Source organism: Rhinopithecus bieti, unplaced genomic scaffold (assembly GCF_001698545.2).
Source record: "Rhinopithecus bieti isolate Rb0 unplaced genomic scaffold, ASM169854v2 scaffold_16234, whole genome shotgun sequence".
NCBI lineage: Eukaryota > Metazoa > Chordata > Mammalia > Primates > Cercopithecidae > Rhinopithecus > Rhinopithecus bieti.
Window position 1 is genome coordinate 2649449 of NW_016808946.1, and position 21302 is coordinate 2670750.

At 48.6% G+C, this 21302-nt stretch overlaps 1 protein-coding gene across 1 annotated transcript in view; it reads left to right on the forward strand.

Moving 5' to 3' along the window:
- The window catches only part of TNFRSF8 (TNF receptor superfamily member 8), a 66701-nt gene that overhangs the window by 10653 nt on the left and 34746 nt on the right, over window positions 1-21302 (forward strand). Inside the window, 4 exon segments of the mRNA XM_017888044.1 lie at window positions 7500-7616; window positions 14898-15050; window positions 20392-20482; window positions 20866-21029. Of these exon segments, the coding sequence (XP_017743533.1) occupies window positions 14915-15050; window positions 20392-20482; window positions 20866-21029 (391 nt within the window). The 5' untranslated portion in view covers window positions 7500-7616; window positions 14898-14914.

Below are 21302 nucleotides of genomic sequence, written 5' to 3' on the forward strand. Positions count from 1 at the left end.
CGGGCACGGTGGCTCAAGCCTGTAATCCCAGCACTTTGGGAGGCCGAGATGGGCGGATCATGAGGTCAGGAGATCGAGACCATCCTGGCTAACACAGTGAAACCCCGTCTCTACTAAAAATACAAAAAACTAGCTGGGCGAGGTGGCGGGCGCCTGTAGTCCGAGCTACTCGGGAGGCAGAGGCAGGAGAATGGCGTAAACCTGGGAGGCGGAGCTTGCAGTGAGCTGAGATCCGGCCACAGCACTCCAGCCCGGGCAACAGAGCGAGACTCCGTCTCAAAAAAAGAAAAAAAAAAAAAAAAAAAAGAAACCCAGAGAGGAAACTTGGACATTGAGGGGTTCAGGGATTTGCCCAAGGTCACATGCGAATCAGTGGCTTAGCCAGGCCATGAACATGACCACCCAGTGCAGTCTCCTGAGCTCTTCAGCTGTAGTTGATATTGACCCCCAAGGTCTCAAATTTGGGAGGCAGAAGAGTTTACGAGTGAAGAGCTAATGAGGGGGCTACAAGGCCCTTCCTGTTATCCGTCTTCCTGGACCACCCTCCCTTTGTGTGCAGACTCGCTCCCCACAGGAAGGGGTCTCTCCTGCAGATGTCTGAGGCCTGTCCAGGTTCAGGGGGAGGATGTGAGGCCAGGCCAAGTGTTAGGTTGGGAGCATGGCAGGTATATCCCATCTTGTCCCAGGAGCTGAGGGTTCCTCCAAAGGCTGTGAACAGGAAGGAGGAGGAGGAGGGGGTTTGTGGGTTCCCCCAGCTTCCGCTGCCCTTGGGTAAAGCCCAGCTCTGTGCATGGGCACGCCCACTTGGCGTGACAGCTGCTGTCCCTGCCGCCTCCCTCTCCCCCGCCCAGTCCTTCTTCATCCTGGGCTTCAACTGAGTGTGCTGGGCTCCCCTGTGCCCTCTGACACTGTCCCAGCAGAGCCCCCTCACAGCAGCTCCTGGCCCCCCACTGTCCCTGTGTGCTTGACACACTCTGCATTCCTCAGGCTCCACTTAAGTGTAGGCCCTCCCTGACCCCAGCCTGGGCCACAGAGCGAGATTCTATCTCAAAAGAAAAAAAAAAAAGAGAAATAAACATTTGTTGGATGGATGATGGTTGGATGGTGGGATGGCCCCAAGGCAGCTCAAAGATCTTGGCTCTGGGCTCTTGGTGCCTCCCATGGTTCCACTTTCCTAACACTCCTTCCATGTGTCATGACTTGTCTATCGTCTTCCTGCAGGATCCCCAGCCCTGAGCCCAGGGCTTGGCACATAGTAGATTCTCCATTTTTGAAAGAATAGGTGAATGAATGAATATGGCTGGCTTGCCCCGCATACTCTTCGTGACAGCCAGCTGCTGCCTCACAGGGCCAAGCTTCTATTGTCCCCCTGGCACCTCCCTCTGCTGAAGTCAGGCCAGCCTCTCTCTCCTGCCCACCCCACTCACAGGTACATCCTAGTCTTGTCTTTATTTAAGCCTGAAAAATCCACCAGGGTTCTTTTGTGTAGGAAGAAGTATGTGGGGGTGGGAAGGAGGAAATAGAAGGCAGTAGAAGGAATTAGGACTGGCCCAATGCAGCAAGCATTTATTGAGCTCTGTTGGACATAGGGTTATTTGGGGGAGAGAAGTACAAGGTCCTGCCTCCTGGGAGCAACCCACTAGTAGAGGAGGTGACATGCTTATAGATATCTGATACTCCAGAGGGTATCTGTGCTAAGATAGTTTCAAAGGAGGAAGAATGGGAGCTTACAGTGAGGAAAAGCCCCTAAACCCCTGGTCTGCATCCACCCATCCGTCCATCCATTCATCTACCCATCTACCCATCTACCCATTCATCTACTCTTCCCTAACACATCCATCTATCCACCCATCTATCTGCCCATCCACCCTTCCCCATCTATCCATCCACCCATCCTTCTACCCATCCACCCATCCACCCACTCATGCACTCTTCCCTAACCCATCCATCTATCCACCCATCTACCCACCCATCCACCTTTCCCCATCCATCCATCCATCCATCCGTCCACCCATCCATCTACCCATCCACCCATCTACTCACTCATCCACTGTTCTTCCACTCATCTGTCCATCCACCCATCTACCCACCTATCCACCCTTCATCCATCCATCCATCCATCCACCTACCCACTCATCCATCCACTCACCTCTCATCCATTCATTCACCACTCATCCATCCACTCACCCACTCATCCATCCACCCACCCACTCATCCATCCACTCACCCACTCATCCATCCACTCACCCACTCATCCAACCACCCACCCACTCATCCACCTACTCATTTATCCATTCACCTACCCACTCATCCATCCATCCACCCACCAACCTACTCATCCACCCATCTACCCATCTTCCCACCCATCCACCCACTCATCTATCCATCCACCCATCCACCCACCTACCCACCCACTCATCCATTTACTCACCTATCCACCCACTCATTCATTCATTGATTCACCCAATATGTTCTGTGTATTTGCATTCTATCAGACCCTAGAGATTCAACCATGGGGGGCAGGGCAGCTATCATCTTGCCCTCACAAACTCAATCTCAATAAGACAAATATTATACCAGTTTGAGACTTTTCTATCTGCCTGTAAGAGAAGGGGGTACCATAGTTTGAATTCCCCCAGAAGTAGACTGTTATGGGCTGAATTGTGCCCCCTCCCCCCACCAATTCCAATTCCTATGTTGAAGTCTTAACCCAAGAATCTCAGAATGTGACCTTATTTGGAGACAGGGTCTTTAAAAAGGCAATTGAGTTAAAATAAGTTCACTAGGATAGGCCCAAATTCAGTATGACTGGTGCCTTTATAAGAGGAAATTAGGACACAGATATACACAGAGACAAGACTGTGGGAGGACATGGGGAACACAGTCCATCTATAAGTCAAAGAGAAAGAGCTCAGAAGAAACTAGCCCTGCACATACCTTGATTTTGGACTTCTGGCCTCAAAAACTGACTATGAATTTCTGTTGTTTAAGCCACCCTGCCTGTGGTAATTTGTTATGGCAGCCTGAGCAGACTGATGCACAGACTTTGAGGCAAAGATCTGAGTACAGTTAGTGATGGCTGGAAACACCAATTTGGAAGTAGGGAAGTGGCAGAGGGAAGGGAAGGCAGCTTATAAAGTTGTGTTAGAAAGATAGTTACTGCTGTGGGCAACTGGGGCTTAATCCCTCTGGGGGCCTCTGGGAGCCAGTGCAGAACAGCTGAGGGTTGAGGGAGCTGGGGTATTTATTTGCCAATGCCCATTAACCATTGTTGGAGCTGCTCCTGGGGTGGTACATCTTGGTAGGTCTGGTCTGCCGCACCCTGGCAGAGCAGGCTGTGGGTGTTCTGAGAGGGTGACTTTAAAAGGACCCAGAGAGAGGATCTGGGTGAGGTCAGATGATCAGGAAAGTTCCATGAGAAGGTGGTATTTCAGCCTGATCTGGCTGGGTGTGAAGGGTTCCCAGTGGGTGGACGTGGAGATGGAGAAGCCACTTAGCCTGCAGGAAGAACGTTGTGTTAGTTTGCTGGGGCTGCCGTAACAAAGTACCACAGGCTGAGTGGCTTAAACCAGTGGTCCCCAACCTTTTTGGCACCAGGGACTGGTTTCGTGGAAGACCATTTTTCCACGAAGTGGGGTCAGGGATGGTTTTGAGATGAAACTGTTCCATCTCAGATCATCAGGCATTAGAGTCTCATGAGGAGCGCGCAACCTAGATCCTTTGCATGTGCGGTTCACAATAGGGTTTGCGCTCCTATGAGAATCTAATGCTGCCACTGATCTGTTAGGAGGTGGGGCCCAGGAGCTAATGCTCGTTCACTGTCACTCACCTCCTGCTGTGTGGCCCCGTTCCTAACAGGCCATGGACTGGTACTGGTCCCCATCTGGGGACTGGGGACCCCTGGCTTAAACAACAGAGATGTATTGTCTCATACTTCTGGAGGCCAGAAGTTTTAGATCAGGAGGTTGGCAAGACCATTCTCCCTCTCAAGGCTCTAGGGAAAGACTTGGCTTCTCTCTCAACTTCCAGTAGTTTCTTAGTTTGTGGCAGCATAACTCCAGTCTTCACATGGCGTTCTCCCTGTGTGCATGTCTGTCTCTGTGTCCAAATTTCCCCTTTTCTTATTTATTTTATTTTATCTGTACTGTATTGTATTGTTTTAGAGACAGGATTTTGCTCTATCACCCAGGCTGGAGTGCAGTGGCACCATCATAGCCCACTGCAACCTCTAACTCCTGGGCTCAAGTGATCTTCCTACCTCAGCCTTTCTGAGTAGCTAGGAGTACAAGTGCGCACATCACACCTAGCTAATTTTCTGTTGTTGTAGATGGGATCTTGCCATGTTGCCCAGACTAGTCTCAAACTCCTGGCCTCAAGTGATCCTTCCACTTCGGCCTCCTAAAGTGTTGGGATTACAGGCATGAGGCACTGTGCCTGGCAATGTCAAAATTTCCCCTTTTCTTTTTCTTTTTTTTGAGATGGAGTTTCCCTCTGTTGCCCAGGCTGGAGTGCAGTGGTGTAATCTCAGCTCACTGCAACCTCCACCTCCCAGGTTCAAGTGATTTTCCTGCCCGAGCCTCCCGAGTAGCTGGGATTACAGGGACATGCCACCATGCCCGGCTAATTTTTGTATTTTTAATAGAGATGGGGTTTCACTACGTTGGCCAGGCTGGTCTTGAACTCCTGAACTCAGGTAATCTGTCCGCCTCAGCCTCCCAAAGTGCTGGGATTACAAGCGTGAGCCACCGCGCTGGCCACATTTCCCCTCTTCATGAGAACACCAGTCAGATTGGATTAGGTTCACCCTAGCGACTTCATTTTAACTGGATTGCCTCTTTAAAGCCCCTATCTCCAAATAAAATCACATTCTGAGGTACTGGGGGTTAGGATTCTAGAATATCTTTTTTTGGGGGAGACACAGTTTAATCCATATCAACATTCAGGATGTATGAGGGATGTCAGAGAAAAGATCAAGATGCCCAGACTGGCTGCAGTAGAGACGGCATGAAGTGAGCAATGTACTAGAATGCCAGACTAGGAAGGTGGAGGCACCGTGTGAGGCCTGGGAGTGCAGGCTGGGGAACGCCGTATGAATTAGGTTGACAGAACATGTTTTAATGAAATATGTGTGAGGCCCTATGATAGGGGAGGCATTGGTGAGTGGACATGGAAAGACTCATCCTCAAGGAGCTGACTTTTTTTTCGAGACAGGGTCTTGCTTTGTTGCCCAGGCTGGAGTGCAGTGGTACAATCTCTGCTCACTGCAACCTCTGCCTCCTGGGTTCAAGTGATTCTCCTGCCTCAGCCTCCCGAGTAGCTGGGATTACAGGTGTGCACCACCACGCCTGGCTAATTTTTGTATTTTCAGTAGAGACGAGGTTTCACCGTGTTGGCCAGGCTGGTCTCAAACTCCTGACCTCAAGTGATCTGCCTGAGCCAGGTGCAGTGGCTCACGCCTGTAATCCCAGCACTTTGGAAGGTCAAGGTGGGAGGATCGTGAGGTCAGGAGATCGAGACCGTCTCGGCTAACACGGTGAAACCCCATCTCTACTAAAAATACAATTAACCGGGTGAGGTGGTGATTGCCTGTAATCCCAGCTGAGGCAGGAGAATCTCTTGAATGTGGGAGGCAGAGGTTGCTGTGAGCTGAGATCCTGCCATTGCACTCCAGCCTGGGCAACAGAGCAAGACTCTGTATCAATAAATAAATAAAATAAAAAATAAAAATAAAATAAATACTGGCCGGGTGGCTCAAGCCTGTAATCCCAGCACTTTGGGAGGCTGAGACGGGCGGATCACAAGGTCAGGAGATCGAGACCATCCTGGCAAACCCAGTGAAACCCCGTCTCTACTAAAAAAAAATACGCCTGGATAATTTTTAGTAGAGACGGGGTTTCGCCATGTTGGCCAGGCTGGTCTTGAACTTATGACCTCAAATGATCCATGTGCCTCGGCCTCCCAAAGTGCTGGGATTACAGGTTTGACCCACCGCGCCCGGCCTGAAGCTAGTATTTTTGAGAGGTTCTTGTGTGTTGTTCTAGGGCAAAGGTGCTTATCCTGGGGTCCATGGACTCTCAAAGGTAGATTTCACGGGGATCATGAACCTGAGGCAAAGGATTCAATTATTTTAATTATTTTAATTAGCATGATTCTGTGCAGGGTCCACAGGCTTCCTTAGAATGATTAGGGGCACAATAAATATTGGGAACCCCATGGTCTAGATTATTTTCATTGTAACTGGCAAAAGGGCTCAAATAAGACAAAAGATAAATAATTGGCTCCATAACAGAGAAGTCCATGAACACCCTACATTCAGATGTTTGAATTATGTCCTCAGGAGCCCATTTCTCTCCAACTCTGGCTTCTGCTGGCTTCTGAGTCACCTCCTTCTTTGGCAAGTCCTGCCCACACCATGCCCAGGCTTAGGCAGTGACGACCTGGGCAGCTCTGGGCTTACCCGGCCCTTTCAGCCAGGAATCCAGTAGATACTGGATTCTTATCCAGCTTATTCGCTGGCATGCCTGGGTCATGTGCCCATACTAAACCAATCACAGTGGTGAGGAACATGGAGTACTCTGATTGGCCGGCTTGGGTCATGTGGCAATCTTGAGACAAGCATATTGATGGGAAGAAGTATTCTGATTGGCCTGCTTGGGTCATGTGTTCATCCTGGAAGCAAGGTAGGCAGTGATTGCTGGGTGACTTGTTTATCTCTAAATCAGGCTGGGTTAGGGTCCTCGTGACAGGGGTGTCCAATCTGTTGGCTTCCCTGGGCCACATTGGAAGAAGTGAATTTAGTCTAACACTAAGGATAGTGTTTTAGCTCATAACTGATGAGCAAAAAAAAAAAAAAAAAATCTCTCATAAAGTTTTAAGAAAGTTGATGAGTTTGCATTGGGCCTCATTCAAAACTGTCCTGGGTTGAATGCGGCCCGTCCTGGGTTGGACAAGCTTGGTCTAGACTTTCATGGTCTAAAGTTACGACTCCACTAATTCCTGGAGTGAGATAAGACCCCTGCAGAGAATGACAACCAGTGCTCATATAGGGCTTGCTGGGCGCCAGGGACTGCTGTAGTACTTTATACATATTTATCTTAGCAGTCCATTCAGTCCTTCCAAGAACACTAGGAGGTAGGTCCTATTACTAACTTAATAGTGCTAAATATATACACTTACTGTGTATCCACACACACACACACACACACACAAAATAGTGCTGACAAGGTCATTATCATGCAATTGGCAAATGGCAGCCCTAGAATCCCAGGCCCAGCTCTCTATAACTATGTTGCTTTTCCTTGCCTGCTAGGGGCCCTTAGGCTACAGTTGCCCCTCCTGGGTGTCAGGGCTTCCATCCATAACACAAGAATTGGACTGACACATTTCGCGGGTTGGAGGTGGAGCTGGGAGGGGCTTCAGGGATGAGAGGTGTGGGGCATTGGGTTGTAAGGCCTTTGCTAAGTCCGCCTGGCTTGGAGCTTCTCTGTTTCTTTTCCAAGGGCTGTTCCCGACACAGCAGTGCCCACAGAGGCCTGCTGACTGCAGGAAGCGGTGTGAACCTGACTACTACCTGGATGAGGCCGGCCGCTGTACAGCCTGCGTGAGTTGTTCTCGAGGTAAGGGCCCTTGTTCTCTCTCCAGGGTCTCCTTCTAGGGAGCATGAGGGGTCCTCGGAGGAGAGGTGAAGAATCTAGAAGGTGGAGAGCATCATGATTTCACGTCTGTTCTCTGAGTTGTCCTCCTGGTACCTCAGTTTACCTCTCTGCATTTGTGATTTGGTATCAGCCATGACCTTTTGCATCCATACTCTCACAGAGACTTAACATGTTCCCTGAAGGAGAGGACTCACATTTTTTTGAGTTTAATCCTCACCACAGCCCTAGGGAGGATTTCTTGCTTATCCTTGCTTTACAATGAGGAATTTGAGGATAGTGAGGTTAAGGGCCTTTCCAAAGTTACAGAACCCTGGTAAGTGGCAGAACTGGAGTTTGAGTTGTGGCCTGATACCAAGAGCTGTGTTCTTTTCCTAAGACCACAGGACTTCCAGGGAAACTGTTTCAATATGACCTTTTATTGTTAATTTCTTATTATGGTTAGAGAATGCGGTCTGTGTGCTAGCTAGTGTTTATTTTTGTGTGGATTTTTTTGGGGGGCGGAGGGGGGAAATTTGTTGAGATCGTTTTGTGGTCTAATAATAAATGATCACATATTTTCAGAGTGTTCAGTGTATGGGTGTTTTAAAATGTGTATTCTGTTTGTTGCATATAAAGTTCTCTATATAGCTATTAAGTTAAGCTTGTTAATTGTTATTCAAATAATATGTACCCTTATTTACTTTTATCACCTTTATTTCTGAGACAGATGTGTTAAAATCTTATCTCCCAGTATACTTGTTCATCTATTAGATTTTCATTGTGCTCTTTCTATTTTTGCTTCATGTATGTCAAAGCTATGTTATTAGGTACATAAATGTTCATGAATATTATGTGTTTTTGGTGGGTTGGGCTTTTTATCCACATGAATATACCGCTCCATTCCTTGTAATGCCTTTTCCCTTAATTTCACATTCATTTGACAGTAACATTGCTATTCCTTCCTGGAAGAAGTAGCAAAGGTTAAAAAGAAAGCAAAGTAATAATAATACTGCCATTTCGTCTTTCTTTACGTTAACATTTAGCTGGTATATCTTTGAATTTCTAAAATTAATGACTGCATTTTATGAAATGAAAATTATAAACATTTATTATTTAAAATTCAAGCAATACAAAGAGTGTAAGGAAGAAAACTAACATTGCCTTCCCCAGCCCTCCATCTATAGACAACTACTATTGTCATTAGATGGCTGACATGCCTCTCTACCTCTCTGTATAAAGATAGGTAGGTTAGTAACCAGACAAGCTGTACATACATACAAAGAAGGAATTTTAAGAGAATGGCAACATCTTATTTATGACATTAAAATGATAATATTTACTTTTAATCAAAAGTGTCAGAAAAAGAAACCGAAGTGAAACAGAAGAATACCAGACCTCAGTCAGAGTAATGTATTTTCAGCAAAAGATATTGCAGTTCCTTTAAAAAAAAAACCCTCTAAAATTAAGAGAGGAGGTTATGAAAATCAGTAAGTGGTTAATAATCATTTCAGGAACTACTGTCTCTTGCGGTAAAGGTACAATCTGCTTATTTCGAGTTTTGGACAGTAGAGAATAGATTGACTCCCTGTAACAAAGAACAGAGTCATTATTTTCCCCACCTCCTCATCCTCTTCCTGACTTTTATTGCTTACACAATTTTTACTTTGTCGTAATCTATAATGTTTATAGTCTCATCTGCAACCATAAGCCCCTTGGCATGTTAGCCTGAAAATTTTTTATTATTCATGATGAGTTTATTTGGCACAGTTTGTCCATTCCTGAGTTTTTCACTTCGATTCATCATTTGAGTGATTGGATTACACTGTCAGGTGGATTTTTCAAGAAGGGCTCAATATTCTCTGAGTTATTTCATGTTTGAGGATGCTTGTCTGTTGCCTATATTTTGTTCTCTTTTTTTCCTTTTTGAGACAGAGTCTGACTCTGTCCCCCAGGCTGGAGCGCAGTGGCGCGATCTCGGCTCACTACAACCTCCACCTCCTGGGTTCAAGCGATTCTCCTGCCTCAGCCTCCTGAGTAGCTGAGATTACACCGATATGCCACCATGTCCGGCTAATTTTTGTATTTTTAGTAGAGATGGGGTTTCATCATGTTGCCCGGGCTGGTCTCAAACTCCTGACCTCAAGTGATCCACCCGCCTCAGCCTTCCAAAATGTTGGGATTACAGGCGTGAGCCACCGCGCCCGGCCCAATTTATTTCTTTACATTTTAAGACAGGGTCTCATTTTGTTGTCCAGGCTGGCCTTAAACTCCAGGGCTCGAGTGTTCCTCCTGCCTCGGCCTCCCGAGTAGCTGGGGCTGCAGGTGCATACCGCTGCACCCAACTTACAATTTTTTTGTGTGTCTCTGAGGATGTAAATTATAGTCATGTATTGCTTAATGACAGGAATACATTCTGACAAATGTGTCATTAGGCAATTCTGTCATTATGCAAACATCCTAGAGTAGTGTACTTACACACACCTACATGATGTAGCCTACTGCACACCTAGGCTCTATGGCAGATCCTTTTGCTCCTAAGCTACAAATCCGCACAGCACACGACTGTCCTGAATACTGTAGGCAACTGTGACACAATGGTAAGTATCTGTGTATCTAAACATAGAAAAGGTGCAGTAAAAATACGATATAGGCCGGGCGCAGTGGCTCACACCTGTAATCCCAGCACTTTGGGAGGCCGAGGCGGGTGGATCACCTGAGGTCAGGAGTTCGAGACCAGCCTGGCCAACATGGCAAAACCCCGTCTCTACTAAAAATACAAAAACTAGCCGGGTGTGGTGGCACGTGCCTGTAGTCCCGGCTACTCGGGAGGCTGAAGCAGGAGAATCGCTTGAACCTGGGAGGCAGAGGTTGCAGTGCACTGAGATTGTGCCACTGCACTCCAGCCTGGGTGACAGAGCGAGGCACCATCTTAAAAAAAAAAAAAAGCATGAAATATAAAAAATGGCACATTTATACAGGGCACTTACCATGAATGGAACTTGCAGGACACAAAGTTGTTCTGGGTGAGTCAATGAGTAAGTGGTGGGTGAGTGTGAAGGCCTAGGGCATTACTGTACACTACTGTGGACTTTATCAATGCCGTACACTTAGGCTACACTAAATTTATAAGACATATTTTTCTTTCTTCAATAATATATTAAACAACTTTTTCACTTTATAAACTTTGGCTCTTTTCTAATAACACTTAGCTTAAAGCACAAACACATCGTACAGCTGTACAAAAATATTTTCTTTATAGCCTTATTCAATACACTTTTTTATATTTTAAATTTTTATTTTTTTAACATTTTTAAGTTATATGCTGAGACACAAACACTTACATTATCCGAGGCCTACGTGAGTCAGGATCATCGGAATCACTGTCTTCCTCCTCTGAATCTTGTCCCATTGGCAGGGCGCGGTGGCTTACACCTGTAATCCCAGCACTTTGGGAGGCCGAGGTGGACAGATCACTTGAGGTCAGGAGTTCAAGACCAGCCTGGTCAACATGGTGAAACCTCATTTCTACTAAAAATATAAAAATTAGCTGGGTATGTTGGCATGTGCCTGTAATCCCAACTATTCAGGAGGCTGAGGCAGGAGAATCGCTTGAACCTGGGAGGCAGAGGTTGCAATGAGCCGAGATTGCGCCACTGCACTCCAGCCTGGGTGACAGAACGAGACTCTGTCTCAAAAAAAAAAAAAAAAAAAAAAAAAATCAAAAAAAAAAAAAAAAAAAAGAAAGTAAAAGATAAAAAGAAACGAATCTTGTCCCATTGGAAGGTCTTCAGGGGCGGTAACATGCATGGAGTGCCATCTCCTATGGTGACAATGCCTTCTTCTGAAGGAGATCTGCAGGAGGACCTACGTGAGGCTATGTTATAATTAACTTTTTTTTTTTTTTTAATAAGTGGGAATACAAGAATTGGACTGACACATTTCGGGGGTTAGAGGTGGAGCTGGGAGGGGCTTCAGGGATTATCTAAAATAATGATAAAGCCAGGCTTGTTGGCTCATGCCTGCAGTCTCAGCACTTCGGGAGGCCAGGCTGGGAGGATCGCTTGAGGTCAGGAGTTTGAGACCCACCTGGGCAACACAGTGAGGCCCCCATCTCTACAAAAAATAAAATAAATTAGCTGGGTGTGGTGGCATGTGCCTGTAGTCCCAACTACTCAGGAGGCTGAGGTGGGAGGATTGCTTGAGCCCAGGAGGTTGAGGCTGTAGTGACCTGTGATTGTGGCTCTGCACTCCAGCCTGGGCAACACAGCAAGACCCTGTTTCAAAAAAAAAAGTGATAAAAAAATATAGTACTGTAAGTGCATAAACCAGTAATATAGCTTTTTATTATCATTATCAAGTATTACGTACTATCCATAATTGCATGTGCCATGCAGCACTTTTATACAACTGGCAGCGCAGTAGGTTTGTTTACACCAACTTCTCCACAAACACGGGAGTAAAGCGTGTGCTGCGACCTTGCTATGGCTATGACATCACTAGGCAATAAGAATTTTTCAGCTCCATTATAATCTCTTTTTTTTTTTTTTTGAGATGGAGTCTCGCTCTGTTGCCCAGGCTGCAGTGCAATGGTGCAATCTCGGCTCACTGCAACCTGGGTTAAAGAGATTCTCCTGTCTCAGCCTCTCGAGTAGCTGGGATTACAGGCATGTACCACCACGCCTGGCTAACTTTTGTATTTTTTTAGTAGAGGCGGGGTTTCACCATGTTGGCCAGGCTGGTCTTGAACTCCTGACTTCAGGTTATCTGCCCTCCTCAGCCTCCCAAAGTGCTGGGATTACAGGTGTGAGCCACTGTGCCTGGCCTCCATTATGATCTTATGAGACCATCATCATGTACGCCATCCATCGTTGACTGAAGTGTTGCTCTGCCATGCGTGAATGTATCGTTTCTAATGTTTTGTTCTGTTTTCCCTCTTTTCTGCCTCCTTGAGTGTTAGTTCTCTTTGCATTCAGAGCTCCTCTTCCTTGGCGCTGGTTTTCCTCTGATATTTGGTGACTTCTAGTTCTGTGCACATCATCTCTCATGATGCGGGCGGTCTGCAAATGGGGCCTCTGACACCCACCTCTGAGGGCCGTAGGGCTCAGGTGGGGCTGCAGTAGTCTCTTTGCAGGGAGACGCGTGGCCTCTGCTGTGTGGCATGAGTCGATGAGGAGCTACCCAGAGCCTTTCTCTCTTCTTCAATGAGTCCCCCTTGGCTGTATTCTGGGCTGTGGTCTCCTTTGCTCTGATCTCCTCTGTCCTCTGCCTTCCATGTTTCGGGGAGTTGTCTTCATTTCGGATCTGCCAAAGTTGCCCCTTCTTGGTCTCCAGGCCTGTTACACATTAATTATTAGTTTTGTTGTTGTTATTTATTTATTTATTTTTTTTTTTTTGGAGACGGAGTCTCGCTCTTTCGCCCAGGCTGGAGTGAAGCGGGGCGATCTTAACTCACTGCAACCTCCACCTCCTGGGTTTAAGTCATTCTCCTGTCTCAGCCTCCCGAGTAGCTGGGATTACAGGTGCCCGCCACCACACCCGGCTAATTTTTGTATTTTCAGTAGAGACAGGGGTTTACTATGTTGGCCGGGCTGGTCTCAAACTCCTGACCTCAGGTGATCTGCCCACCTCAGACTCCCAAAGTGCTGGGATTACAAGTGTGAGCCACCACTCCCGGCCAAGCTGTACTTTTTATGTCTGTTAACCAACCTGTGATTTCCTGCTTTTTCTGTCTGCACTTGTTAGTATCTGTCTTTTTGATTCTAGTCATTCTAGTAGGTATGAAGTGGTGTCTCACTGTGATTTTGACTTGCATTTCCCTAAAGGCTAACGGTTGTACATTTTTCATGTGTTTATTGGCCAGCTGTGTATCTTCTTTAGAGAAATGTCTATTCCAATCCTTTGTCTTTTAAAAAAATTAATAAACTATTTCTGGCTGGGTGCAGTGGCTCATGCCTGTAATCCCAGCACTTTGAGAGGCCGAGGCGGGTGGATCACCTGAGGTCAGGAGTTTGAGACCATCCTGGCCAATGTGGTGAAACCCCATCTCTACTAAAAATACCAAAAAATTAGCTGGGCATGGTGGTGCACCCCTGTAATCCCAGCCCAGGAGGTTTAGGCAGGAGAATTTCTTGAACCTGGGAGGTGGAGGCTGTAGTGAGCCAAGATAGCACCACTGCACTCCAGCCTGGGTGACAGAGTGAGACTTTGTCTTAAAAAAAAAATTAATAAATGATTTCTTGGAGCAATTTTAGATTTACAAGAAAATTGAACAGAAAATACAGAGTTCCCATATACCTTCTATCCCCTTCCCAGTCTCCCACAGTTTCCCCTATTTTTTGTTTGAAACAGGGTATCACTCTGTTGCCCAGGCTGGAGTGCAGTGGTGCAATCACAGCTCTCTACAGCCTCAACCTCCTGGCTTCAAGCGATCTTCCCGCCTCAGCCTCCCAAGTAGCTGGGACTACAGGCATGTGCTACCATGCCTGGCTAATTTTTGTATTTTTTTTTTTTTTTTATAGAGACAGGATTTTGCCATGTTGCCCAGGCTGGTCTGGAATTCCTGAGGGCAAATGGTCCTCCTGCCTCGGCCTCCCAAAGTGCTGGGATGAAAGGCGTGAGCCACTGCGCCCGGCCTCCCCTGTCATGAACACCTTGCATTAGTGTTGCACAGTTGTTAGCATGGGTGACCCGATAATGATGCGTTATTCTTACTATTCTTACTAACAATGCGTTATTATTACCAACAATGTCCATAGTTTACATCAGGGTTCACTCTTGGTGTTGCCCATTCTAGGGCTTTAGAAAAATGGATGATGACATGTGCCCACCATCACAGTGGCATCCGGAATATTTTCACTGCCCCAAATGTGTCCTGAGCTCCTCGCTTCATCTCTCCCTCCCCCTGAACCTCTGGCAGCTGCTGGTCTCTTTACTGTCTCGATAGTTTTGTCTTTTCCAGAAATGTCATGTAGTTGGAGTCAGTGTGTAGCCTTTTCAGACTGGTGTCTTTCATTTAGCGATGTGCATCTAAGTTTCCTCCATGCCTTTTTTCTTTTTTGTATTTAAAAAAGTTGGTACATTAATTTATTTTGATTTTTAATCCAATTTTAGTGGTCACCAGCGGGGTGAGCTGGGAGGTGGAGGCTGCACTGTGGCTGCCTGTGGAGACAGGCTGCCTGCTCTCTCTCTCTCTCATCTCAAGAGTTCTCTGGAGAGATACCTTTCTTCTGTTCCCCTCTGTGACCCCTGTCTGTGTCCTTTTAGACGACCTCGTGGAGAAGATGCCGTGTGCATGGAACTCCTCCCGTGTCTGCGAATGTCAACCTGGCATGTTCTGTGCCGTGTCTGCCGTCAACTCCTGTGCCCGCTGCTTCTTCCATTCTGTCTGCCCAGCAGGGATGATTGTCAAGTTCCCAGGTCAGTGTCCCCACCCTCGGCCCAGGACAGAGATCTGTGCTGTTGCTGCTGCACCTTCCGCCCACCCCAGTGCCCTACTGACTTCCGACCTCCTGCTTCCCGGAGCCTGTTGGACGGATCGTGTCTCCTTTGGCGATGGGCCAGAGATGTACCTAGCACCCAGCCCTTCTGCTGCCCTCCCCCCATCTTGTGTTCCAGGTACAGAGAGACCCTGCTGTCCCCTGGCATAGACCTGGCTGGAGGAGGTCTTGGTTTGGTTTGAGGGTCAAGGCAGCAGTTATCTGATGCCCCCATAAACAAGAAGAAAACTTCAAGTCTCTATCCTGGGAGTTCCCTGGAAGACTGGGGTTGACTTCACCCTTTCAGGTTCAGGGCATTGGGAGTTAGAGGTGCTAAGAGATCCGGCTCCGGGCTCAAGCCTTGAGAAACTTGGGTTTCTTTTCCAGCTTACCATGTGACCTCAGACAAGTTTCTTACCTCTCTGACTTCTACTTCTCCGATAGTACAAGGTGTCAGGGCTGCTCGTAACCGGAGAAGGGGTACGGGCCACAGAAACTGTCTGGGTGGCATTGGGATCATCTTCCAGAAGGGAGGCATGAGGAGTGGGTGGGCTTTGGAGCACAACACAAAGTGGGTGCCGCAGCTGCAGAGTGCATGGAGCCGGGGAGACGGGCTCAGAGGCAGCCCTGTGTCCATGGAGGAGAAAAGTGCCACAAAGTCCCTGTGGTCTCTCCCGCAACCCGGTCCTTCTCTGGAGTCCCATGCCCTGCTGTGCAAACCTGGGGATTGGCGGTCACCCCCATCGCTACCACTGCCTGCCTCTTTTGTCCTTCCCCTCTTCCCTCATCTCTCACAGCCAGCCCGTCCTCGAGTCTTGTAGACTTGGCCCCAATTATCTTCCCCACCTTCTCACCCCCAATTCCTTCTCTTATACAGTCCCCATGGCAGACAGTCAGAATGACTCTTGCAGGACCAAATCTGAATCTGATCCTCTGTCTGTCTGTCTGTCTCACTCTCTCTCTCTCTCTCTCTCTCACGCACACACACACACACACACAGGTATATACCTGAAATGCTTCAGTATCTTCCTGTTACTCTAAAGATAAGGACGCAAGGCCAGGTGTGGTGGCTCACGCCTGTAATCCCAGCACTTTGGGAGGCCGAGACAGGCAGATCACTTGAGGTCAGGGGTTCAAGACCATCCTGGCCAACATGGTGAAAACTCGTCTCTACTAAAAATACAAAAGTTAGCCAGGCGTGGTGGTGGGCACCTGTAATCCCATCTACTCGGGAGGCTGAGGCAGGGAAATCACTTGAACCTGGGAGGTAGAGGTTGCAGTGAGCCAAGGTCACGCCATGGCACTCCAGCCTGGGCAACAAGAGTGAGATTCCATCTCAAAAAAAAAAAAAAAGAAAAAGAAAAAGAAAACTACAAGGACTCACCACTGTGTCCTTCTGGTCCCAAGGCCCCTAGTTGACCTACCTTCTTCTCTTCGTCTTTCAGAGTCTTCTTACATTTATTTTGTACATAATGTCCAGGGCTTTTAGCAGTTCTTAGTGGGAGGACGAGGGAAAAACGTGCCTACGCCATCTTCCCAGAATCAGTCTCAGGATGCGATCCCAACACAGCCCCCTCGTTTCTCCCAGCCCCAGCTCTCAGCACCAAGCCCTCACTCTCCGGGCCCCACCTGCGCTGCCCTTCTTCCAGGTCAGGGGATGCTGTGCTTCTCTGTCCCACCCGGCCTCTGCACGTGCTGTTCTCTCTGTCAGAGACACCCTTCCCTCCTCATTCACTTAGTCAAGTCCTTCTCAGCCCTGAGCTCTCCATCCCACTTCCTCAGGAGGCCTTCCCTGGCCTCTCACTAGGGAAGCTGGCAGCACTGTGTCCTTTGCAAATGTGGATACATACCTCTCTGTGTCTCTTGGTTTGATCAATGTCTGTCTCCCTCCCTGGCTGGAAGCTTTCTGAGGGCAAAGACCATGCCCCTGGTGTTCATCAGCATCTCCCCACTGCCTGATCAAATGCTAGGCATGGCACCTGCTCCCCATAGAAATTTGTTGAATTAAGATATGGGGGCACCTGACAGAGAGATCCAGGCTTGGGGTGGGTGGAGTTCAGATCTGGTCAAATTCCCCTTGGATCAGGCGAGAGCGCTCTGTTGAGGAAATGCTGAAGCCCTCCACCCATAAGCAGGGGAGAGTGCTGCAGTAGACTGGATACCTAGGATTTTGCAAACATTTGCACTTGTGGGGCATGTTCCCACCTGTCTCTGGACCTCAGTCTTCTCCCCATCTGTCAAATGAGGGAGTGTAACTGAAGGCCTTGGGGCCTCTCCAAAAGGCCAAACTTCCAAAAGTTTTCAGCTCAGAAACTTTTGTATCTTTGTGAAAAACATCTTGAGTTCAGTTGTTCCAGCCAAGGCTTCCTGCTGGAGGGCTGTCTGGGCGGTGTTCCTGAGACTGCCACACGGCGGCGCCAGAGGCCTCCCTTTGCTGCCCCTGGACCCAAACTGCCCAATGCCCATGGCACGTGGCCATGTACTTAAAATGCAGTTAGGGGCCGGGTGCGGTGGCTCACACCTGTAATCCCAGCATTTTGGGAGGCCGAGCCAGGCCGATCACTTGAAGTCAGGAGTTTGATACCAGCCTGGCCAATGTGAAACCTCGTCTCTGCTAAAAATGCAAAAATTGGCCAGGTGTGGTGGCGGGTGCTTGTAATCCCAGATACTCGGGAGGCTGAGGCATGAGAATTGCTTGAATCCAGGAGATGGAGGTTGCAGTGAGCTGAGATTGTGCCACTGCACTCCAACCTGGACAACAGAGTTAGACTCTGTTTCAAAACAACAACAACAACAACAAACAATAAAAATTAAAAAAAAATGCAGCTACGTCTGTATTGAGAAGTGCTGTGTATATAATATGCACTGGATTTCAAAAACTTAATATAAACAAGAATATAATTAATTATTTTTATATTGATTGCCTGCAAACATGATATTTTAGATATACTAGGTTAAATAAATATACTGTGAAAATTAATTGCAGTTATTTCTTTTTACCTTTTAAAACGTGGCTCCTAGAATATTTGAGCTGGCCTGTGTGACTCACATACTTCCGTTGGACAGCACTGTTTTAGACGTGTTCTAATCTCAGCTGCCAAAGCCTCGTTAATCTCTGAGGTCCCCTGTGGACTCACCCATGGGGTAGCTCTCAGGGCTTGTGTTTTTCCAGCTGTAAAATGGAAAGCAGTTTCTGCCTCCAATCAGCCAAGCCCCACGCTAAGAGCTTTCACTGGCTGTCTCTCCTGAAATTCTCAAGTCTCCGTAAGACAGACAGTATTAGCCCCCATTTTCCAGGTGTGGAAATCGAGGTTTGGAGATGAGAGGTAAATTGCCTGCAAAGACAGAGCAGGAAATGCCTAAGCTTAGGTGTCTCTCCACCATGCTGCAGAACATGAGAGGTCAGCATTGCTCGCGCCCACCTCCACGGAAACCTTCAGAGGGAAGTCCCACACATGCAGGTCCCTTTTCTTTTTTGTGTGTGACAGAGCTTCGCTCTGTCGCCCAGACTAGAGTGCAATGGCGTGATCTCAGCTCACTGCAACCTCTGCCTCCTGGGTTCAAGTGATTCTCCTGCCTCAGCCTTCTGAGTAGCTGAGATTACAGGTATCCGCCACCACGCCCAGCTAATTTTTTTGTGATTTTAGTAGAGATGGGGTTTCACTATGTTGGCCAGGCTGGTCTCAAACTCCTAACCTTGTGATCCACCCACCTTGGCCTCCCAAAGTGTTGGGATTACAGGCGTGAGCCACCACACCCGGTGACACACAGGTCACCTTCTAAGTGATGGAACGGGAGTCCAGATGGGGGTAAGGACATAGCATTTACCAGACGTGTCACGCAGTGTGATGGGCACCTCACGTGCACTCTTCCGTTTATCCTGACGACAGCCTGGTGAGGTGTGTATGATTATAATCATTTGACTAGACTGGGCATGGTGGCTCACGCCTGTAATCCCAGTACTTTGGGAGGCTGAGGAGGGTGGATCACCTGAGGTCAGGAGTTCGAGACCAGCCTGGCCAACATGGCGAAACCCCGTCTCTACTAAAATTACAAAAATTAGCCAGGCATGGTTGTGGGCACCTGTAATCCCAGATACTTGGGAGGCTAAGGCAGGAGAATTGCTTGAACCTGGGAGGCAGAGGTTGCAGTAAGCCGAGATTGCATCTCTGCACTCCAGCCTGGGTGACAGAGCAAGACTCTGTCTCAAATAAATGAATAAGTAAATAAAATAGACTTTCCTGGCACAGTTAGGACATGACAGGCAAACTCAGGGGCACTGGATGGATGATGTGTGTGTTTTCTTTTCTTTTTTTTTTTTTTTTTTTTGAGACGGAGTCTCGCTCTGTTGCCCAGGCTGGAGTGCAGTGGCTGGATCTCAGCTCACTGCAAGCTCCGCCTCCCGGGTTCACGCCATTCTCCTGCCTCAGCCTCCCGAGTAGCTGGGACTACAGGCGCCCGCCACCTCGCCCGGCTAGTTTTTTGTATTTTTTAGTAGAGACAGGGTTTCACCATGTTAGGCAGGATGGTCTCGATCTCCTGACCTCGTGATCCGCCCGTCTCGGCCTCCCAAAGTGCTGGGATTACAGGCTTGAGCCACCGCGCCCGGCCCGATGTGTGTGTTTTCTTCTCCACTCTGCTTCCGTCCAGCATTCTCCAGGACTCCTTGGATTGCAAGTAGCAAAATCCCCAATTTTTTAGCACGTGTAGCTTAAAAGTCTGGGGGTAGCTCTGAGAAGCTTCAGGCATGGCTGGATCCGGGGCTCCGTCTTGCCCCATCTCTCACCTCTGTTTTCCTCTCTGTTGGTTTGTCTACAAGATACTTACTAGCAGCTCTGCCCAGCGCCAGTGGGAAGACAACTTCCCTTTCTTACATTTTTAATATCCCAAAACCAAAACCTTTAAATCCCAAACCAGAATCTTTAAATTCTGCCTCACAAACTTGGGTCACATGTCCATCCCTGAACTGGCTCATCATGGTCACAGGAATGGAACGGATTGATTGGTCCAGCCTGGTCTCATGGCCATTCCTGGAAAGGGGATTCAGTCGGTCCCGACCCCTAACCACAGATGCTGAGGTCAGAGGGAGGGTAATTCTCCAGGGAAAGGTAGGCTGCTTTACTCCAATGGGGAACAGGTGCCAGGCAGGTGCCACCTCCAGATGACCACTGCGTTTTCCAAGGACCCCATCTCCAACTCTGGCCTGTGGTAGGGAAGCGTGTATTCTGGGAGAATTTGGGTCCCCAACACCGATTCTGAAGGCACTGCTGTCCGCCCTGCAGGCACAGCGCAGAAGAACACGGTTTGTGAGCTGGCTTCCCCAGGGCTCAGCCCTGCCTGTGCCAGCCCGGAGAACTGCAAGGAACCCTCCAGGTGACTCCCTGGCTCTGCCTCCTCCTCTTCCCCCAAGCTGGCCTTCAGATGAGGCTGTCCCACCCCACAGGACGCCCAGGGTACAACTGGGCGTGGGGGTGTAGGTGGGGTTCAGCCCACGGTGTCAGGATTCCCGGTGCCTCTCTGCCAAGCCCTCAGGTCATTTGAGGCCCTAGAGTGTGCCCAGCCCTGCCCTGAGCCTGTGGGAGACCCAGAGGGCCTGGAAAACACAGGCCTTGCTCCCAGGAGCTTACAGTGGGCCTGCCAGAGGTGGTGGGCCGAGGGCCCGGGACCCCATCTCTGTGGAAACTGTTATTCCTGATCACAGGCCTCCCTTGCTCCATGGGCAGAATTACCAGTCCCGTCTCTGGCTTCTTCCCCAGTGGCACCATCCCCCAGGCCAAGCCCACCCCGGTGTCCCCAGCAACCTCCAATGCCAGCACCATGCCTCTAAGAGGGGGCACCCGCCTCGCCCAGGAAGCTGCTTCTAAACTGAAAAGGGCTCCCGGCTCTCCCTCCTCTGTGGGAAGGCCTAGTTCAGATCCAGGTAATTTCCCCGTGAAGCTGTGGGTCGTCTCCCTGGGGTGCCCGATTGGTGGATGGCCCATGAGTGGGGGTGTTTGGAGCAGGCGGGCACTCATCTGTGGTCTTCTCCTAGTAGGGAGAGAAGAGAGTGGCAAGGCACGATCTAGGGCTGAAAGCATCGAGGGGCAGAGGTAGACACGAGCGGGCTCATTCATTTGCCAGCAGTGCAGAGGGCCTACCTTGTGCCAGGCACCGGTGCCCCATCTCTCACCTCTGTTTCCCTCTTTGTTGGTTT